At 41.1% G+C, this 22,164-nt stretch overlaps 1 protein-coding gene across 1 annotated transcript; it reads right to left on the bottom strand.

The window, feature by feature from the left end:
* Positions 1–1,950: 1,950 nt before the first annotated feature.
* Positions 1,951–17,746, bottom strand: HAVCR2 (hepatitis A virus cellular receptor 2). Its single transcript, XM_027605929.1, has 7 exons — positions 17,546–17,746; positions 15,978–16,316; positions 14,784–14,867; positions 10,685–10,725; positions 8,229–8,355; positions 4,622–4,658; positions 1,951–2,818 (listed from the first exon to the last, which is right to left on the bottom strand). Exons 1-7 carry the CDS (start codon positions 17,598–17,600, stop codon positions 2,659–2,661), a joined length of 843 nt encoding a protein of 280 aa, XP_027461730.1. The 5' UTR covers positions 17,601–17,746; the 3' UTR covers positions 1,951–2,658.
* Between the last annotated feature and the right edge of the window lie 4,418 nt (positions 17,747–22,164).

Genomic DNA, 22,164 nt, shown 5'->3' with positions numbered 1-22,164 from the left:
TCCTACTCTGAAAACCGGGATTCCAGTTCTGGCTTTAGTGCCAGCCTTGATCTTGAATCTAACTATCCGAGTCTTCATTTCTTTCTATGTTCAGGAAGGCAGACAGGAAAACATTACTCTAATGCTGAAATCTCATTTTCTATTACAAAAGAAAATAATTCAAACAATTATAAAAGCACATAAAAGGAAAAAGTCTGTCTCATGGCCATTTACCCCTATGGGGTTGCCATATTAATTTTGGTATATTCTTCCAGATCTCTTTAAGGTGAAAGAAAAAACCTTCTTTTTTTTTGTTAGCAAGATAGCATTCTCCTCAAACAAGTGACATAAGCTCTCTGAGAGTAGGGATTTTGTCTATTTCCCTCATGGCTGTATTTCTAGGGACTAGAACAGTGTCTGGCACAAAGTAGATGCCAATAAATGCTCACTGACTAAATGAATGGAATGAAACCTCCTTACATCCGATCAAATACAAGTTCTATGGGGTCAGGGATATGTCTGTCTATTTGGTATCTCTCTAGGGTCTCAGCACCAGAGTACCTGGCATACAGTAGACACTTAAATATTCACTCAATTAGCAAAACACCTCAATGAGGAAACCACTTAATTCTTTTTAACTGCACCAGCATGCTGACATCACAATAACCGACTATTCCCCAGTTGATGAAAAAAGTCTCTTACAAGCACCATTGCAATGATCATCCCGTATATATTACCCTTGTTTAAAGATTTTTGTTGGGTAAGAATCTCTTTCTCCTGGGGAAACCATTGAGCTGGTCTCAATATGTTCTGAGGTCCCTTCCCTCTAGAATTTCATAACTTTAAAATACTTATGATTAACTTTTAGTCTTGTATGAGAGCTACTGCCTATAATTTTGCAAAATGATCTCCCTTCTATATCTCTCTGTAGAAAGCCAGTACTTCCTAAAACCGTCTAAAAGCAGCCTGAACATTATGACTCACACAAGACTGCCAGAAAGACTCTTAGAAGAAAACAACCTGCCTACATCCTTGGTGACCAACATTTTCTGCTTAGAGCATGGTAGCTGTTTAGTTATTACCTGGGGAGGGGCGGTTTTAAGGCAGCAGCAGGTCTTTATTGTTGATTCTTTATGTGCTAAGGAGGTTCAGCAGAAAGAGGAATATTGGGGTGCCTGGATGGCTCAGTCAGTTATGTGTCTGACTCTTGATTTCAGCTCAGGTCATGATCTCAGGGTTGTGAGATTAAGCCCCACATGGGGCTCCATGCCAGGCATGGAGCCTGCTTAATATTCTCTCTCTCCCTCTCCCTCTGCCCCTCTCCAAAAAAAGAGAAGAAGAAGAAGAAGAAGAAGAAGAAGAAGAAGAAGAAGAAGAAGAAGAAGAAGAAGAAGAAGAAGAAGAAAAGAGAAGAAGAGAAAGGAAGGGAAGAGAAAAGAAGAAGAGAAGAGGGGAGAGGGGAGGGGAGGGGAAAGGAGGAGAAGAGAGGAGAGAAGAGAAGAGAAAGGAGGACACAGACAAGAGAGTAACAGACCTCCAAAGGCCTGAGCTGGAGATGATGCTAAGAAACAAACACCACTTTGAACTGGGTAAGAGCAGATATGGGATCTTAGGAGTATCTGTGAGTTCTCCGAGAAGAGCTCTATCTAAGCCCTGCAATGGAAAAGACTACAGAAGGCTACATTTCTTATGTTTTTTCACTCCAAAGATTATTTAGTAAATTTCTGTGATGTGTAAGAGCTGTGTCAGGCACTGGGCAGGCAACAAATAAGCAAGATAAACAGAGTCGCCACCACCTTGAAATTGAAGCTTGGGGACTACAGTCTTTCCACCAAAGACTTGATGCTGATAAATATAGATTGCTGGATGGAGGCCTTTGCCTTCTTTCCACCAGAATTTGTGTCCCAGTCACTGCTTCTTCTTCTTCTATGAAAAACAGAGTTCCAGTTCTCTCCATGAATGGAGAAGTTGCTGGGAGATATTTCCCGTTGAGTGCGCCCCAGAAAAAACTTGGCACAACACACTCAGAGCACACTTCCTTTTTCTCTGGGAGCTCCTGCCACACCACAGGAACTGGTGGGCAGTCTACCTAACTGGCAAAGGAGAGCTCTGCAGTGACACTTACTGTCAAAGAATCAAGATTCAGAGAAGCTTAAGTCTTGAGACTCAGAGAGAACATTCGAGACCATCTCCTCCCCCTCCAGTAGCTTAACTTTTTATAGGTCACAGATCTCTTTGAAAATCAGCGGCCCCTTTTGACTTTCTGTCCAAAAAGACGTGCATGTATCTCAGCATGTAATTTTTCCTATATTTTCAGGAGTTTTGTGGATCCATCATGTGACTGAATTTCCCAGCATTTCAGGGACCGCATATTAAGAATTCCTACTCTATATAAAAGCCCATTTGAGCTCTAATGCTCCTATTAAGCAGTCTCTGAGTTGGGTAGCCCTGGTGGCTGAAACACAGAGGTAATGTTGTGCCTAACTACAGTGCAGGTCACAGTTCCCTCCCTGTGGGAGCTAATTATCTTCAGAAAATGTAAAAACTCTGCTCGGTGGCTGTGGACAGAGTCTCTAAAACCAATGAGCTGACACATTTCATAGTTTCCAAAGATGAAACCACACTCAAAAATGACATAGTGGGATCTGGTGGCATTTAAAGAGTTAAACCTCTAGGTTGTCAGGATTGCTGCCCATTGTTGACATAGCAGTAGTATTCATATGGATCTTCCATTTCATATATGTTCTCTTCAATGATATAGATGTTTTCCTGCAAGTGCATTCCTCCTGCTCCTGTATTTGTTAACCCCGAGGGAGGGGGGTTGGCCAAAGTGACGAGGCTGTGGAAAGAAATGTTGCAGTTGAGTTCAGCATCTCCTAGGCAGCACAGAATAGAGTTAAGACAACAAGCTTGGCTGAAGAGACAACAACCAAATGTAGCCCATGATCCTTGATCAGGTCCTAACTAGGAGGAAAAGGCCATAAAACATCAATAAAATAATGTGTGGAACAATTGAGGAAATTTGAATTCATCTTCATTTTCTTAAGCACAAAAATGGCATTGTATTATAAGGAGGGACAGAATGAGGTGTTGAGGTGAAGTGTCAAGATGCCTGAAATGCCCTTACAAATGGTTCAGGAAAAAAACTGTTTATATAAACAGAGAAACAGACCAAGCAAGTACATCAAAATGTTAAATCACGAGTTTCCTTGAAAGTTTCTCTTGTTCCTTGTATGGTAACTTCAGTTCTTCTGTGGGCTTGAACAATTTCAAAAAGAAAAAAAATATGAATATGTAATGGACCCAATCAGACTTGAGTTTGAATTCTGTCTCTTAACCAGCCATATGACCTTGGGTAAATTGGGTGGCTGATTGTTTCTTTTTTCATTCACTCAATCCAGAAATATTTAATGTGTTACATATTGTTCTAAGAAGCAAGAAATGCTTCAGTGAACAATACACGAAAATCCCATGAAGGCTGCATGTTAGTAAACTGCGTCTCAGTGTCCTAGTCTATAAAATGGGAATAATAAGCATTCTATTTCACAGGGCTGCCATAAGGAATATTTATTCACTCAATCATCAGATATTTAAGTGCCTACTAAGCATCATGTGCTGTATCAAGGGATATAGATGCTAATGTGGCAATAATGCCCTAATTTTCTATGAGGTTACATATATAGATAGAGATGAACATTAACCAAATAATTTCAACCAAATACTGAATTACTGCATGTAAATATTACCTATGGGTAGTATCACATTTCAAGTTTCAGCTCTAATAACAAATCCTGGTACAGATGATTGAAAGCCAATGATAATTAAATATTTTATTTGGCCTTATTGGACTTTTTTACTGTAGAGTATTTTGTCTTCATAAATACGCTATCTATACTTTGTCTATAATTACTCGTGGTTTAGATAGTATTCAATAGGCAGAGTCATTTTTTTTTACTGCATTCTACCCATGTACCAAATATCACTAAATTCTACTAGAAGTTATTTAAGCTTTGTGTATTTGGAATGGACGTGTGTGTGCATGTGTGTATATGTATACATGTGTATATAGTCAAAAATGGATACCAAGACTGCAGTATAATAGACCCGTAGATCTTAACCCTGTTCCCACACTAGTATGACCTGGAAAACTTTTAGAAAAACACCTATGCTTAGGTCTCATCCCCAAAGATTCTAATTTATTTGCTCTGGGGTTGGCAGCAATATGTTCAAGTGCCCTAGGTGATTCTAATAGACATGTAAGTTAAGAATGCCTGGGCTTAGCTATAAAAGCCCTAAGAGTAGATTCTGTGTTTCTTGCTCACTTTTGTAACCCAGTGCCCAACGAGAGCCTGAATGTAGCTCAATCACTGGAAGGGTCAATTCATTGGGAAAATATATATATATTAATATACAATAAAAGCACTTCCTATCAATAGGGAGATGAATTCTGTAACTTTAGGCAAGGAAGCTAGAGAAATAAGAAAGGAAAACAGAGCAGTGTTTAACTGGTATTGCATTAATCCATGCCTAAGGTAAGAACGAAGTATAAGTTTAAATCCTAGGGCAGGACTTCTAAGAGCAAAGCCATAGAGTAGGGGCCTCCAAGATTCCCACCTTCCCCTACCCCACCCATTATTCTTACCTTGAATTCTGTAACTTCTCTTTTCTATAAGAATACCCTAGGTAAAAGGTGGAAGAAAAGTCGATTAAAAATGCTCTCATAAAACAAATGAGATAAGAAATAAAATGAACACACTGGAGGCAAGGATTGTTTAGGGAAATCTGGTCTCCCCTTGGATTGAAATAAATCAAACTACCAGTGTGTGTCTTGATTTATTACATGGATTATGCCAGTAAGTAATAAAGATGCATTTCTTACATTCAGCAAATATATGGAAAATCTACTATGTGCCTGGTAGTATGCTAGGCACTGGGGATGCAAAAGTGAATTGTGAGCCCTGACTTCTTAAAACTTGTGTTCTAGTGAGGGAGGCATTTAAAATAATAATCTCTAATGGTGGAACTAACAATGTACTGGAACAGATGACAGAGAAGGCAGTCAGGAAAAATCTCTCTGAAGAGGTGAATTTTAAGCTCAGTTCTGAACAAAGAGAATATGTCAGCCAAGTGAAGAGCCAGGGGGAGAATTCAGGTAGAGGGAACCCCTAATAAAGATGATGGTGGGTTCCTGAAACTGAAATAAGAGAGTGGCCCAAGATAAGGTCTGAGAGCTAGGCTGGGGCTAGCTTCAAAGGACCCTTTAAGTCATAATCAAGATTTTGGATTTTATTCCAAGACCTTTAAGATATAATTGGAGAGCAGAAATATGAGAGCTGATTGGGTTTTAAGATCACCCTAGCTGCTATGTGAGGAAAAGATTAAAAGGAGGTATAAAAAAAAAATGAAGAAGTAGAGATCATGATGCCTCAGATAAGAGTAAGGTGGTGACCAAGAGGTGCAGAATAATAAATGGATTTTACATGTATTTTGGAGAAAGTCTGCAGGAATTAAAACTGGATTTTGTCTTAGGAGGAAACAGGATTCAAGGACGTCCTCTGGCTTTCTGGCTTAAGCAACCAGATGGATGGTAGAAAAACACTATAATGGGGAAGACCAGAGAGACAGAAGTTGTGTTCTGGGAAGGTGGAATATGGACTCTAGACCTCCATTTTGGACATGTTAAACGTGGGAGACATCTAAGTGGAGATATCAACAATACAAACACTCTGAGTTGGAGAGGGAAATTAAGGATGACCTGTAAGCCTGTGGAAATATAGATCATCACCTAAAGGGTGTAGAAGAAAGGGAAAGGGCCAGCCCTGAAGAATATCAACATCTAAAGGTCAAGCAGAAAAAGAAATAACAAAAATGACTGAAAAGAAATGGCCAATGAAGTAGGAGAGTGGTGTTCTAGAAGCCCAGAGAAGGAAGACTTTATAGAATGAGTGAGGATTGATTTGGTTAAATATTGCTAAAAGATTGACGACAATGAAGACAGAGGTGTCTACTGGATTTAGAAAATGGAGGTCGTCGGTGAGCTTGACTAAAACTATTTCCTCGGTGCTTCGGGTGCAGAAGCTAAAGGATGGGTTGGAGAGTTCAGGGGATAAGAAGTAGGAAAAACTCATCTGAGAGATTTGCCTGTGAAGGAGAACGGAGAAGGAGTAGCTAAGGAGGAATGTGTGAGTTAGAACGTATTTTTATGCTAATGACAGTAGAATAAATAGAAAGGAAGAGGTAGATGATTCCAGAGAAAGGGGTAAAAGGAGGAATGAAGTCTTGGCTAAGGCAAAGGTGAAGGAACAGGTCTTTGATACTTCATCGGTTGAGTGAGAAATGAGGGAGGTTTGAGTAGTACTGAGGTGTGGATGCTCATTGCAGAGAGCGCACTAGAAAGATACAGGATTGCCGATTGTATTGCTGCCAATTAATGGCTTTGATGTCCTGACTTAAACACCTGTCACCTTGGTTTTAAACCTCACTTCAAGCCTCTTTAAACGAACTAGAATGGCCCCTAAGATCCACGCCATGGCAGAACTCAGAAAGGTAGTGAGGGCTGTTATTGCCCTTGATCAATCTGTAGGCGTTACATTCATGTGATCGATTCACAAACTCCCCTGCTACCTCTCAGTAAACCCAGGTAAGTGTGGATGGGGTAGCTTCTTTCTTTGAACAATCCATTTACCGATAATGGCAGAACAGCATAATGGGGAGGAACAGGAGAATCTTGTCTTCAGATTCCATCTGTCAATTAACCATATGACTTTGGACAGCTGCTAGTTCTCCATTTGGTAAATTAGAATGTAATATTAGTATCTTTCTCAGGAGGGTAGTTATGAGGATTTAATGCACATAAAGCACTCAGCAGCTTTAAGCCGCACAACTAGGGTGACCAATTCGTCCTGGTTTTCCCTGCACTGTCCCAGTTTTAGCACTGGAATCCCACAGCCTAGGAACCCCGTCATACCTGGGGAAATCTGGGATGTTTGGTCACCTGATATGCCATCCATGTTTAAGTATTAGTAGGAAAGGCTGCTAGAATGTACTAAGCCCTGTGGTATAAGGCCTTGGCCTCTGCCCTTGAAGAGAAGACAATATATTGCAATTACAACAGTGTGTGAGGCTTCTGGGGCAATGGCAATAGTTGGGTCTTGATTGTAGTGATAGGTCCCAAAGTGTGATTCTCTACTGAAATTCATCAAGTTGAACATACTTTAAATATGCAGTTAGAGTATATAAACCAGGTGTGGGGCACTGTCGGCCACATGGGCCGGGCTGTAGGGTCTGCAGGCCAGTTGCTGGGCTCTTCGAGGTGCAATAGAGCCCTATGAGGTGAAGATGAATGAAGGTTGTCCTGATGTTTTCCAGAAACTGTTCACAGGATGGCTCTGATAAAACCACTAGGACCACAACTGCATGTAATGACCATATAGGTAGTACAGATGAATATTCAAGTGCAAAACTATCGTGGTTAAAATTCATTGCCTCAAAGCCATGCAATTGGAAGGAAAAAAAGAAGAATTGGTCAAGAAGACATGAATTGAAACAGATGAATATTAATATTTAACATTGATCACCTCACAATAAATTATATAGAAAAAAAAGAGTATATAAACCATACCTTAAGGTTTTTTTAAATAAAAATAACTTAGAAAACAATGTGTGCGTGAGTGCCATGAAGCAAAACACAAATGCTGTAATCCCAGCCAATGGCCCATTGGTAAAAGGACTTGTCATCTCTCTCTAAAGACCTGTGCCTAAGGAACAAATAAGATAGGAAAATTCACAGAAAGAAACTACGTTTGTTGTTGTGCTTCCTAATAAACCTAATGCATTACTTAAAGAGATTTGTGTTCCTAGCCAAAGGTAAGAGACTAGGTGCTAGAATCAGCCTGCCTGGGTTTGAATTCTAGCTTTGCCTCTTAGGGATTCTGAAAACTTGGCAAAGCAGCTTACTCTCTCGTAGCTCTACTTCCTACATTACAAAATAGTTATAAATACTACCTACTGCATAAGACGGTGATGATAAAATGGAGGTAAAAACATTTGGCACAATGCCTGCATATTACATGGTAAACGTTGAGTAAAAAATAGCTATTACTATTGGTAGGTTCAGGAGGACTACAGAGTATTCAGTTTTATCACCTTCAGGTATAAATATAAGCTTATATTTATATCTAGGTTTGTGTTGTTTCCTTTGTTAACAGTTCCTCATCAGAGAGAGAGAGAAGCAACATGAACCAACTTACATGTGAGAATTAAAGCGCCAATGATAAGAAGGAGAGCCAGTCCAGCAGAGATCCCTGCTCCGATGTAGACAGCCATTCTGGTGGTCGTACCAGCGTCTTGTAACTCATTAGCCCATGTAGGTATTTGCTAGGGAAACACAAACTGGACTGCAGCAGATGGCCAGAAATCAGTTGTGTGCTCAGCCACTCTCGTGACTTGTGCACCAGACAGTCCCTTTTACAGCACCACAGCGGTGCAGGGACCTTGAGACTACTCGTGACGTGTCTCCTTCCAGACAGGCCTCAAACCACCAAAGAAAGGGATGAGCATACTCTTCAGAGTTAGTAAGGGAATAAAATGTGTCACTTCTATGCTGTTAGGGGCACAAGGAGCCCTTAGTAAATGGAATCCCCTCCCCCTCAAATAAGAATGGGCTTTAGAGTGGAACCCCAGTCATTCAACGTCCCTGGCATTCCAGGGAGTTTCAGAGTGGTCAAAATTTGGTGTCTTGCAGAGAAACACCCACACTCACAGAAAGGCAGCGATTTAAGAGCCAGGCCTTTGCAGTCAGACAGTTCTGAGTTCAAGCCCCAGCTCTGCCACCATTGTGTAGAGTTCTTGGGAAAATTAAGTGATGAGATATATAAAATGCTTGGCACAGGGCCTTGTATACAATAAATGCTTAAGCAGTGATAACTATTATGGCTATTGCTCTAATCAATTGGATTTTTTAACTGAGAGTCAGAAAATTCTTCTGCTTTCAAAACTTCAGCCGATGTTCCCCCTTTAAAAACAATAATAGTTATGCTGAGTGAAATAAGTCAATCAGAGAAAGACATGTATCACATGACCTCACTGATATGAGGAATTCTTAATCTCAGGAAAGAAACTGAGTGTTACTGGAGTGGTTGGGGGTGGGAGGGATGGGGTGGCTGGATGATAGATATTGGGGAGGGTATGTGCTACGGTGAGCGCTGTGAATTGTGCAAGACTGTTGAATCACAGATCTGTACTTCTGAAACAAATAATGCAACATATTTTAAGAAAAAAGAAAAAGAAGAAGATAACAGGAGAGGAAGAAAAGGGGAGTATGTCAGAGGGGGAGACGAACCATGAGAGATGATGGACTCTGAAAAACAAACTGAGGGTTCTAGAGGGGAGGGGGGTAGGGGGATGGGTTAGCCTGGTGATGGGTATTGAGGAGGGCACGTTCTGCATGGAGCACTGGGTGTTATGAACAAACAATGAATCATGGAACACTGCACCAAAAACTAATGATGTAATATATGGTGATTAACATAACAATAAAAAATTAAAAAAAAAAAAAAGAAAAGGAAATGGAAAAAAAAAAAAAAAAAAAGAACCCATAGGGTATTCACTGCTATGAAAAAAAAAAAATAAATAAAAATAAAAAAAAATAAAAATAAAAACAATAATAGTAAACACTTTTAAAACAAAGATGCAGGGGCACCTGGGTGGCTCAGTTGGTTAAGCGACTGCCTTCGGCTCAGGTCATGATCCTGGAGTCCTGGGATCAAGTCCCGCATCAGGCTCCCTGCTCAGCAGGGAGTCTACTTCTCCCTCTGACCCTCCCCTCCTCATGCTTTCTCTCTCTATCTCATTCTCTCTCTCCCAAATAAATAGATAAAATCTTTAAAAAAAAAGATGTCAAAGGAATTAAATCTTCCATTTACTCAATAAACATTTACTGCAGGAGTGCTATATGCAAGATACTACGCGTTAAACACTATGGATGTCCAGAGGTACTTAGAGTCAGTCCTTGGTCGCAGAGAGGGGGAGGGACAAACACAAAGTGCTGAGCCTCGGTAGTGAACACACAAGTAGGGGACTTAGTCAAATGAAGGCAGACTCCTGGATATGTCCCCAAAGAATCTCTAAGTCGCTACTGTAAGCTTGCTATCTAGGGGATTCCCTTTTATTCTGAAAAGGTGGGAGACACTAAATTTGTGGTTAATTAAAATATTGATTTATTTATAGTTGGATATAGAAATTCTTGGCTTAAAATATTCCTGACTGGTGTCTTGTCACATATAAAAAAATTTAAATAATCTTTCTCATTAGGGTTGCCATGGAAATGAGAAGAAATATACTCTAGGGAGCTGGAGGGTCCTTGAACCATCCACAGTGGCATACAGTTCTGAAATAGGAGAAGAGGGACAAGGGGGTAGTGTTTCTTCATTTGGGTTTCCCAGCACTTACCATGTGCTGGGCACTTTACCTCCATCCCCTCATTTCACCCTTACAATAGGCCTGTGCAGTTAGAACTGGTATCATCAACATGTCACAGCCAAGGGCTCTGAGGCTAAGGGAGATTAAGGCATTTTTTCTTCCCCAAGCACAGAGCAAACAAGAAGGAAGACTAAAGCTGAACTTTCTTTTCTCTGAGTTGAGCATGAGGTTAGCGCACACACACATACACACACACACACACACACATACACACAAAGTCACTTACTGTTTGTTGGTTATCATGGAGGGCCTCCAGTGTCTGTGTCTCTGCCATAAAGAGAAAAAAAATAGCCAAAAGAACAGTTTAGAATGTTTTCTTTTATCTGGCTTTTTAAAAAATCCTAAAGATGCCTATGCCTATAATCCTATTGGAAATTAATTTTACTCTATACTCTTCACAATAATTTATTGTGAGAACAAAATTTTCTAAACACTTGCAAATCAATTTTAGGATGACCGTATCTTTTTTAACCAGATAATGAACCCAACTACTTACGTTCCATGAAAAGGAGACCTCTGCCAGGAAGACCTCTGTTGAGTATGTGGTTTGTTGTGTCCACAGGGCCCCAAAGAGGGCTGCAGAATTCCAACAACATTGATAACACTCGAGCAGGCATTATATTGTAATTAGACTTTGAAAGATAACAAGTTAATTTTCCTGAAAAAATTTAACCTTTACTCATTAAGAGGGAGACAGGATATTTAGTTGTCTAAAAAGGAAAATAATAATAACCATGGCTCTAATTTATCATGAGCAGACATCGTGCTAAATTCTTTGAGCAAGGGATCTCATTTAGCGTACAAAACAATTATCCTAAAGTAGGGACTATTAGCCCCATTACACAGATGAAGAAGCTGAGAATTCAGAAGGGAAGGGACTTACCCAGGGTTACACAGCTTAATGAATAACAGAAATGGCCTTCCGGTTTAGGTCTGCATGGCTTCAAACATATACTCTTAACTATGCTGCCTTCAACAACCTTCACCTTGGCACGGTCATTACTAAGTGGTCACATCGCCCAGTTGCCAGCTCAGCTTCTTTCCTTTTTACCATTTATTTATTTGTCTATGTATTTGATAAACATGTCTATACCCCTACTCTGTGCCAGGCACAGGGAGCAGAGCAGCCAACAGCATGGGCACAGGCCACAACTTCACAGACACAGCCTTCTAAAAATCAATAGATTGTCAGCCTTGGGGAAATTAAGGATGCCTGCGCCTGTCTCTGGCTGAGTCGGAGGCTCTGAAACTTCTTTTTTTTTTTTTAAATTTTATTTTATTATGTTATGTTAGTCACCATACACTACATCATTAGTTTTTGATGTAGTGATCCATGATTCATTGTTTATGTATAACACCCAGTGCTCCAAGCAGAACGTGCCCTCTCTAATACCCATCACCAGGCTAACCCATCCCCCAGCCCCCCTCCCCTCTAGAACCCTCAGTTTATTTCTCAGAGTCCATAGTCTCTCATGGTTCGTCTCCCCCTCCGATTTCCCCCCCTTCATTTTTCTCTTCCTACTTTTTTTTTTTTAACATATAATGTATTATTTGTTTCAGAGGTACAGGTCTGTGATTCATCAGGCTTACACAATTCACAGCACTCACCATAGCACATACCCTCCCCAACGTCTATCACCAGCGGCCCCACCCCTCCCACCCCCCCACCACTCCAGGCTCTGAAACTTCTTAAATGTCATGGCCACTTTCTGAAAGCCTAAAGGTCTAAGTCCTTTCATGTAGAGCCCCTGGTTTAACAAACCATGATTTTAATACTAAAATTTTAATATTCTCAGCCTAAAAATATTTTTTAAAAAAGGAAATAAAAGAGATTCTCTTCCACTTACCTTTGCTCTTATTACTACCCAAAAGGAATTTAAAGTGTAAAAAGCACATTGGTGGAACTGCTAAGTAAACATGAATCTTAACCACACATAAGATTTTCTAATGTAATTCCAGTTTCTGCTTCCCTATAATTATTTTTCTTGGTCTAAAAGGTAAGACTGACTTCTATTTTTTTTTTTCAATTTACAGTGAAAATACTCCAACAGCACTCTATTTTATTGATTATCACAGCTTAATTTTGCATAGATAGCCATCAACCAAGGTGACTGGCACAGTTAGAAAAATCTGCATTGGTTTCCCTAGAGAACCCAAGACTCGGCTGGAGTGGAGAGGGTAGTAGGGGTGGGATGCAATGTTCTTAAAAGTACATAAAACTATAGTTACCATCTAGCACATATTACCTGCCAGACATGGTGCTTAGCACTTTATTTGCATAATAGCTTTTAATCTTCACCTCAATATATAGGTACTATTATTTTTCCATTTTTCAGATGAAGAACCTGAGTCTCAGAGAAGTACTTTCCCTAAGATCACACAACCAGTAATTGGCAAACCTGAGATTCAAACCAAGTCTACCTTCAGAGCTGAGGACTCACCATAACCTGGTTCTGCCTCCTTCAGGTGGAAGAGACAGGACATTGTTTTGTGTTCAAGGTATGTTTAGGAGCTTCCAAGACTCTTGGAACTTTTACTTGTTAATGCTCCACTCCACTTAATAGCAAACATATTCAATGTACCCACGTTCCACACTAAAAGAAAAGGTATATATACCTACACCAAGTTGACTTGCAAGAGGAGACCCCATCTTTGTTGCCCTAGAGGGAAGGAACTAACAAGTAAAAACTCAAGAGAAAAGGACTTGTTTATGATCTCGACAACCCTGAGGAAATGCACTGCCTCGTGAGGAAGGTGTGTGGGCATACAGTGAATGCCCACTTGGTGGTGACATTGTAAAGAACATTGGAGCCCAGGATGGGAACATGGGCATACAATAAATATGGGGTATGACTTGATTAGGGTTAATTACAGGGAAGCAGAAACTGTATTTACATTAGAAAATCTTGCGTGTGGTTAAGATTCATGTTTACTTAGCAGTTCCACCAATGTGGTTCTTAAACTTTAAATTCCTTTCGGGATGAGGGTTGTCATCTGGCCCCACCATATTTAGTTTTCTCACTAATTGCATAAGAGATATTGGCTACCAATCACTAAAGAACCACCAAAGATTAAGCCAGTAGAGAGCTGGAGTTAATAATTATAATAATAACTAATATTCCAGTGCTTTCTGTGAGCCAAGTACTACACTGAGCACTTTGCATACATTGTCACACTCAATTTTTACAACAATCTTATGCAATAAACACTGGGATTACCCCCAATGAAGAGGTAGGGAAATTGAGCCTCATAGAGTTTGAGCAATTTTCCTTTGAGCTCACAAAGATAGTATGAAGAGCTGATATTGGAACCCTGTCACTGACATACTTAACCACAATCTCATTCTGCCTCCAGATCTTACTGGTCACATTAAAGACAATAAGCAACATGTACTGAGTACATACTATGACCAAATACTGGGCTAAGCACTTGAGACACCCTTTCTTACTTAATATCTCATGAGGTGGGACTTAAGAGATTTATGAGATTAAGATACGGGATGTGCCGGTCATTACCCTCATCTTACTGAATGGAAGACTGAGCTCCAGAGAGTATAAGAAGGACCAGGAATCTGACAGGAGACATTTAAGATTAATCTCCCTGCTCAGTGTGACCTGAGGTCTGCTCAGTATGACCTGAGGTCTGCTCTTTTGACCCCATCTTCTCTACCAGAGCAGCATGAAAAAGTCCTTGCCAAATTACTCAAAGAATTTAGCTGCTCTTCCTGAGGCTGGAATTGAAAGAAGATGGTGGGCTTCATTCTCGTTAGAAGAGATCCTGGAAATCACTGAATCCAACCCCAAACATGGACTGGAGCCAATCCATGACAAAACATCCCAATTTGGGAGTCAATTGGAAAATAATGACAATGTAATGAGTTTTTTATTAGATTAAATTTATTTAATTTATAAACATGTCTTTTTTAATGCAATAATGGCATTAGTAGAATTTTTTTTTTCTTATGTGGCAAAATATGTAGATCACCAGAATTTTGGTTTTGGGGGGAGTGGGAATTTTACTAGGTTACAAAATCCAAAGTCTCTAAACCCTCTCCTTGGAGAGAACAAGAAGCAGAGATTCAGAGAAGTGAAAGGTTTCGGCCAGGTCACAGGACTGCTTGTGACTAATTCCGAATCCTAGCTCAGGACCCCTTTTTCCCAGCAAAGGTTTGTCCCCACCACTCCCCTCCCCACGCACAACATCTCATGTGCCCAGGGATATTCACACCTCCACTCAAACCCTTTTCTCCTCTCTTTCCCGTACTCCAAATCCTCCGAACTCTGAAAACACCTAAGGGCTTCCTGCTACACTTCCCATATCATTACCTGCGCCATGTCCCTTGGTGGTGAGCATCCGTGGAAAGGCTGCAGTGAAGTCCTTCCATGGAGTCCGAGCAGAGGTGACCTTGGCTAATAATCAGAATAATAATCACATAAGGATGTGGCTCCTCTGAGAGCAGAGAGCTTGTGGCAGGGAATAAAAGGGGCAGCAGAAAAAATAGGAAACGCGACAAATGAAGAGAAGCAGATGCCCAACTGCCAAACCTACCTGAACACCTTCCTTGAGAGTGTACGACACTCTTAAATTGTTGGGCAGAGGCGTGTTACAGTCATCATTGCCACAGTCTAATTGTTAATAATAGAACTAACAGCCACCCAAATGGCCATGCTAAATGCTTTCCATAAAACACCTCGTAAAATCCCTCCAGGGGCCTGCATGGTAGGAATTACCATATTTCACAGAGGAGGAGTTCACGGAGTTTGGATAACTTGCCCAAGATCACACAGATAGTTAAAAGGCAAAGTTGGATTTGAACTCAGCTCCATCAGCCACACACTATATGCTCTATAAATCTTTTTTTTTTAAGATTTTATTTATTTATTTATTTAACAGAGAGAGACACAGCGAGAGTGGGAACACAAGCAGGGGGAGTGGGAGAGGGAGAACAGGCTTACCAAGGAGCAGGGAGCCCGACGTGGGGCTCCATTCCAGGACCCTGGGATCATGACCTGAGCTGAACGCAGATGCTCAACAGCTGAGCCACCCAGGCACCCCTATGCTCTATAAATCTTAAAACGTGTGAGCACATGCACCCCACCTGTACACTGTCCAGTGGTTCTCAATCCTGGCTGCACAGGGGGGAGAATCGTTTAAGGTAGACTTTGGAAAATCCTAGTGCTGGGGCTTTACCTCCAGAGATGCCATTTCTCTGGTTCGTGGGTAGGGACCAAGGAGCTATAAGTGTTAAAAAACTGTCCAGGTGATTCTAATGAGCAGTCAGGTTCTCGAACCACCAATCTTGACTTTCCTCCCATTCTGTAGATCCTGTCCATGAGTTTTAAAATAGATGAAGGTAATTAAAAGTGGCTGGCCATCGCTGGTGGAACATGTTAAACTTCAGGTCTTAGTGACCCACCCCCACGGCTGTAACTGGGGAGATCCAGAAGAGAGACCAAGCAGTATATTTACTATTACCTGCTGGTGATTTTATTCAAGAAGGCATGCAAAGGTCCACTCACCTGGTTTGATGAACAACTCCACGTTTAATTTTTTATCATTCATTGGGCCGGGGAATTGGATCCGGCAGCAATAGGTCCCACTGTCTGTTTTAGTCACGTTCTCTATAGTCAAGGACACATCTCCTTTGTGGATATTCCTCTTTAGCTGGTATCTGTTGGATGTCTGATATTTCAAGTTCTTTCCATCTGTGCTGAGCACCATACTATGACATTCAAACAAAGGACAGGGTCCCCTGCCCCAGCAGACAGGCACAAGATCATCAGAAGTGGTTGGAGAGTAGGTGCAGGGTATATCAGCATTCTGACCCACTTCAGCTACGTATACCCCTTCCAAAGACCCTAAATAGACAGGGAAAGAGAGCAAGATCAGGCAATGAGTGAGGTTGGTTGGTTTCAAGAAAACTGTAAGTAATGCCTTATAGAATAAAAAGCAAACCAGTGCTGCCATCCTGTTTGGAAGATGATTCATTATGACAATGATTCTCAGACTTGAGGAGCATCAGAATCACTGGGAAGATGTATTAAAACACAGATGGCTGGGCTCAACTGCTAGAGATCCTGATTCAATAGGTCTGGGGTGGGGTAAAAGAATTTGAATTTCTAGCAAGTTCCCAGGAGCTGTTGAGATGGCCAGTCTTGGAAACTCACTTTGAAAACCAATGCCTTAAGAGAGAATTGTGGTCCAACCCTGTGAACACTGGAGGGCAAGGCCAATGGAAATAGATAATCAGAAAATGAGTCATTGTCAGCCAGTAAAACAGCTCAGTGGTCTGGGCTAGTTGGCCGCTCATTGAAGAAAGGCAGTTAAACTGACATAAATCTCTCTCTCTCTTTTTTAATTTTTAAATTTTTTTAAAGATTTTATTTATTTATTTGACAGAGAGAGAACATAAGCAGGGGGAGTGGCAGGCAGAGGGAGAGGGAGAAGCAGACTCCCAGCTGAGCAGAAAGCCTGATGCGGGGCTCGATCCCAGGACCCTGAAATTGTGACCTGAGCCAAAGTCAGACGCTCAACCAACTGAGCCACCCAGGTGCCCCTCTCTCATTTTTTTTAAGCACTTGGCACATAATGAATAAAAACCATTGGCTGAATATGAAGCTTGTGTATTTGAAACCACTCAGGCTATTTTGAGGTTTAAAATTAATTGCCTTTACATATACATATTAATAAATATATGTATATAGTAAAATCTTTAAACCATATAAAAGGTATATGAGAAGGAAACTCCCTCTCTCTCCTCCTTCCCGTGTTCCAGTCCCCCTTCCCAGAGTCCATACAGTAAGAAGCACTCATGTATTCCCACTCCTGCAACATACATACACAAATAAAATCTAATATACGCATCCTTCCGCACCTTTTTTCAATTGACATTTGGACTCAGAGACATTCCATATCTCTATGTGTAGTCGGCCTCCCTGTTTGCAGCATCTATCACAGCTTACTCACCTACTCCCCCACTGGTGGGCATTTAGGTTGTTTCCAAACTTGCTACTGCAAACATTGCAATGACCATCCTTGTATCTTTATCCTGTAGTATCCAATTGTGAAGGTCCGTGCCCAGACTTACCTGTGAGTACTAGCAGCCACACCAGGACACAGTCAAAGCAAAGAGGTGAAACCATGGATTCGGAAGAGGCCAAGTCAAATAATGGCTCTGTTTAGTTTTAATTCTCCAGTGGAACTGGGTGGCTTTTGCAATCCAATCTCCTCTGCAATCACAGGAGCTGTGGCCACCATCCCCAACTGCTGGCCCAGTACACCAGGACATCTGACTACCAATCTTCCCTCTGTTATTGCTTCCAAGTACACAGTTACATCAAAGGAAACCCCAGTTCTCTGTCATGCTACACCACAGACATCCTGTCAGTCTCTGGTATTTAACCCTTAGTATCAATGATGAGGAAGCGACACTCAGAAGAAGAAAAGTGTCTCTCAGTCAAGAAAACTCTCAGGCGCCTGGGTGGCTCAGTTGGTTGGGTGACTGCCTTCAGCTCAAGTTATGACCCTGGAGTCCTGGGATTGAGTCCTGCACCAGACTCCTTGCTCAGTGGGGAGTCTGCTTCTCCCTCTGACCCTACCCCCTCTTGTGCACTCTCTCTCACTCTCTCTCTCTCTAAAAAAAAAAAGAAAGAAAGAAAACTCTCAGCAAGTAGAGAGAGGCCTCTTAGCACCTCCAATGAAATAATCCTCTGTGTGAAATGGATGGTGTGTGGGTCCAGCTGGTTACCAGGGAACACAAGGTAGGAACATAGCATCCATGGGTTCATTCAGTCAGATCAGGCTGTTGGTTGGTCACGTGACCAATGTTAATGAAGCTCGTAGCTACTGTGTGTCAGGAACTGGACAGGGAGCTGGAGAATACCAGGATGAATGGCATCTTCCTTATCCTCACATTTATGGGCCCTTTCCACTCCTTTCCTGAACTTTATTCTTTGCCTTGTACTGACACAAATTGGGCTGTGTCATATAACCTTGCTGGATTTCGGTTCCTTCATTTATAAAATGAGGAAATTGTGTTCGGTGACATAGGCGCAGCTCCCTGCTCTGATATTCTGACTTGGACCTGAACTTTCAAACCCTTCCACTTAAGAAAGACACATTCCTTTCTGCAATGTTTCTTTTCCTCCACCGTGGGGGGATATTGAAAGACCTCAATATTCTATTTCATCTCATGTACCCAAGATGTCCCCTTGCCTCCCACCCCCGAGGCTTCGGGTATGAATTGTCAGAAAGTGTGGAGTTCCAGCCACACTTTCCATCACGGAGGTAACATCTCAGACCCCAGCAGTCTCAGCCCTGGGAGAGTGACATTTGTCTGGGAAACTCAAAAGCCAATGGTTCTTTACAAAAGTGAGCTCAGAGACTAAATAGTTTCTGAAAGCCCTGTGGCCCTCCTCCATCTTTCTTGCTGAACTTGTCTCTTATCTTTATGGCACTAAATGCATTTAATATAAATATCCAGCTCTCGTCCTATGTGTGTACTTCCCCTAACATCAGAGACAGAGCCATTACTCGAGAGATCGCAATCAATTTCTTCATCCTATGGATAGAGAAACTGAGACCTGATAAGGTTGATCTGCCCCAAAGGCATATGGTTGGTAATTTCAAATGAGAACTGAGTCCCCCAAGCTCCAGATTCTTTTCCACTATAAACTGTTTTATGAATTTCATATTTGCCCTTAATACATCTGCCTACTTAACTAATAACAACCAGCAAATGTCCATGTTCAAGGGGAAGGCAGAATGGATTGAACATGGGGTCAGAGGTCATGTTTACTTGCATGGCCCCAGGCAACACTCTTAAAAGTTTCAGCCCTCAAATTCTGTGTTCTGTTTTTTCTTTTCTTTTATTTTTTTCTGTTTTGCTTTTTATTGTTATTACTCTGTTTTCTGTCCATCTCTAGAGTTACTACTGGAACCAGCTTTAGAAAATATTAACAATTTATTAATTTATTGAAGTCTAGACAAAAGGAGCCTAGAAATCGACTCTAAACCCCTTCTCTTTTTTTTTCTTTGTATAGGGAGATGTTTCAGAGCATTTTCATGTTTATTTAACTTTTATTTGTTTCTTAAAAAAAAACCCAACTGTTTAGATAATTCATCCAAATGGTTAAAATTCAAAGCAATATCAAAGCTTTATGAACAAGCCTTTACCCACCGCCCCCCAAGTCTACCAATTTCCCCCACCCACCCTGTAGGTTTCTGTTTTCCTAAGTCTCTTGTGTATACCCCCAACGTAAACACAAGAAAATAAAATATATATTCTCATTCCCTCTTTTCTGAGACAAATTGTATATTCCTGTTGCACCTTACATTTTCTATTTACTGTTTTATAAAAAATAAACTTCTTTGACATACACAAAAGCAGAGAGAAAAGTATGAATTCCCAAAACACAGATTCAAAATTATCAACTTCTATTTTAAAAATGAATCCCAGATCATGTTTTTTCACACTTACAGACTTCGGTGTACATTTTGGTTTTTGAAAGTGGACATTCTGGGGGCACCTGGGTGGCTCAATCGATTAAGGGTCTGCCTTCGGCTCAGGTCGTGATCCCAGGGTCCTGGGATCAAGCCCGACTTCGGGCTCCATGCTGTGTGGAGCTTGTTTCTCCCTCTCCCTCTGCCGCTGCCCCTGCTTGTGCTCTCTTGTTCTTGCTCTCTCTGTCAAATAAATAAATAAAATCTTAAAAAAAAAAGTGGACATTCTGCTGCATAACCACAATACCATTATCACACATGACCAAATTAATAGTGACGTCTTAGCACCTAATTCTTCAGTCCATAATCAAATTTTCCCTGATTATCTCAAAAATACCCTTTTACCATACGTTTGTTTATATCCAGACCCAAACAAGGTCCCTACATTGCATTCGGTTGTTCTGTCTCTTTAGTATCTTCATCTAGGACAATCTTCCCTCCATTCCCCCCACCACTGACGGGTTATACAAACCAGTTCTTCTGCAGAATGTTCCACATTCTGGGTTTGCTGGCTTTCTTGTGGGGTCATTTAAATTATTCCTCCTTTCTGGGGGCACCTGGGTGGCTCAATCGATTAAGGGTCTGCCTTTGGCTCAGGTCATGATCCCAGGGTCCTGGGATCGAGCCCCGCATCGGGCTCCCTGCTCGGCGGGGAGTCTGCTTCTCCCTCACCCTCTGCTTGCCTCTCTGCCTACTTGTACTCTCCCTCTCTCTCTCTTTGTCAAATAAATGGATAAAATCTTTTAAAATAAATAAATAAATAAATTATTCCTCTTTTCTGTGTGTCTCCTATAAACAAAACTTAGCTCTAGAAGTTTGGTTAGATTCAGTTTGACTTTTTGGCAAGAGTGCGTCACAGCGGGTGCTGTGTGTCTCAGATCCTGCCACAATTGTCTGCTCCCTCTATGTGTAGGGGACTAACATTTATCAGCTTGCATCTTTCTTTCTACGCTTAACTCCCTATTCCAAAAATCTCTCCATTCCAGCTCCTATAGAACTTCCTCATTCTTTATTACACCCCGTGTGGATGCCACTGGATGAAAACATTACGTGAAAGCAACAATGTTATCATGCCCTTGAAATGGACACTTCACGTCTCAGTTCGTCAAGTTGATCCTAAATGATCCACAGAGGCCTATGATTCTTTAACTACGTGCAATGGAAGTTTGCTTTTTAAAAGGAGCCCTTGAGTGTGTTTCTGGTAAAGAAGTCTTTTGTATGGGAATTAATTCATTTCTAAATTGCGCTTAGACGGGGCGCCTGGGTGGCTCAGTCGTTAAGCGTCTGCCTTCGGCTCAGGTCATGATCTCAGGGTCCTGGGATAGAGCCCCGCATCGGACTCCTGCTCAGCAGGAAGCCTGCTCCTCCCTCTCCCACTTCCCCTGCTGTGTTCCTGCTCTCACTGTGTCTCTCTGTCAAATAAATAAATAAAATCTTTAAAAAATAAAAAAAAATAAACTGCGTTTGGAAAGTTGTATTGTGAATTCTCATAAGGTGTGCTTATTGAGTGTTGGCTACAATCACGTAGAGGGGTGCTACATACAATACCACTGTACAGATTAAGTTTGTGTTTTTGCTCTTCTTCGGCAGCAGAAAAATCTCAGACTCCTTAAAGATAGCCCCCAAGCACCAAATGAAAACATTAGGATTATGTGTAATTAGAATTCACAGTTATAGATAACTAAAGGGCCACTAGACAAAATTCATAAAATGGAAGTTAGAGAATTTGACCCAGGTCAGGAGACAGGAGAACATGGGTGACAGAGATGGGATTATCTGGAAAACCTCAGTCTGATAAGAATCTACTTTGTACAATGGAGGCGCTGCTGAAGAATGGGTATCAGAGGGATGACTACATAAGGAATCCTATGTATACTTGATTTGAATCAAAAGCCCTCTCTTATTTAAACCACATTTTAGTTTCCATGTGGTATTAGTCCCAAAATTTTGCAAAGGGAGGCACTAAGTTTGGATATTAAGGGTAAGAAGTTAAGCAATTTTGAGCTAGTTCTTCTGACTTCCAGATTGCATCTAGCCATGTGACTTCCCTTTAAAAGTGCTTGTACGGAATAAGTCAGTCAGAGAAAGACAAATACCATATGATTTCACTCACGTAGAAGTTAAGAAACAAAACAAAGGAGCATAGGGGAAAAAAGCGAGAGAGAGGCAAACCAAGAAACAAACTCTTAACTATAGAAAACAAAC

Source organism: Zalophus californianus, chromosome 5 (assembly GCF_009762305.2).
Source record: "Zalophus californianus isolate mZalCal1 chromosome 5, mZalCal1.pri.v2, whole genome shotgun sequence".
Lineage (NCBI taxonomy): Eukaryota > Metazoa > Chordata > Mammalia > Carnivora > Otariidae > Zalophus > Zalophus californianus.
This window is presented reverse-complemented; position numbering and strand designations above follow the sequence as displayed.

What these genes read in the sequence shown, in the direction of transcription:
- HAVCR2 (XM_027605929.1), bottom strand. Translation starts at nt 17,600, where the DNA reads ATGGTTTCACCTCTTTGCTTTGACTGTGTCCTGGTGTGGCTGCTAGTA. An exon ending in GGAGTTGTTCATCAAACCAG is followed by an intron (nt 14,868 to 15,977) that starts GTGAGTGGACCT and finishes TCTGATTATTAG; the next exon opens with CCAAGGTCACCTCTGCTCGG. An exon ending in TCCATGATAACCAACAAACA is followed by an intron (nt 8,356 to 10,684) that starts GTAAGTGACTTT and finishes GTGTTTCCCTAG; the next exon opens with CAAATACCTACATGGGCTAA.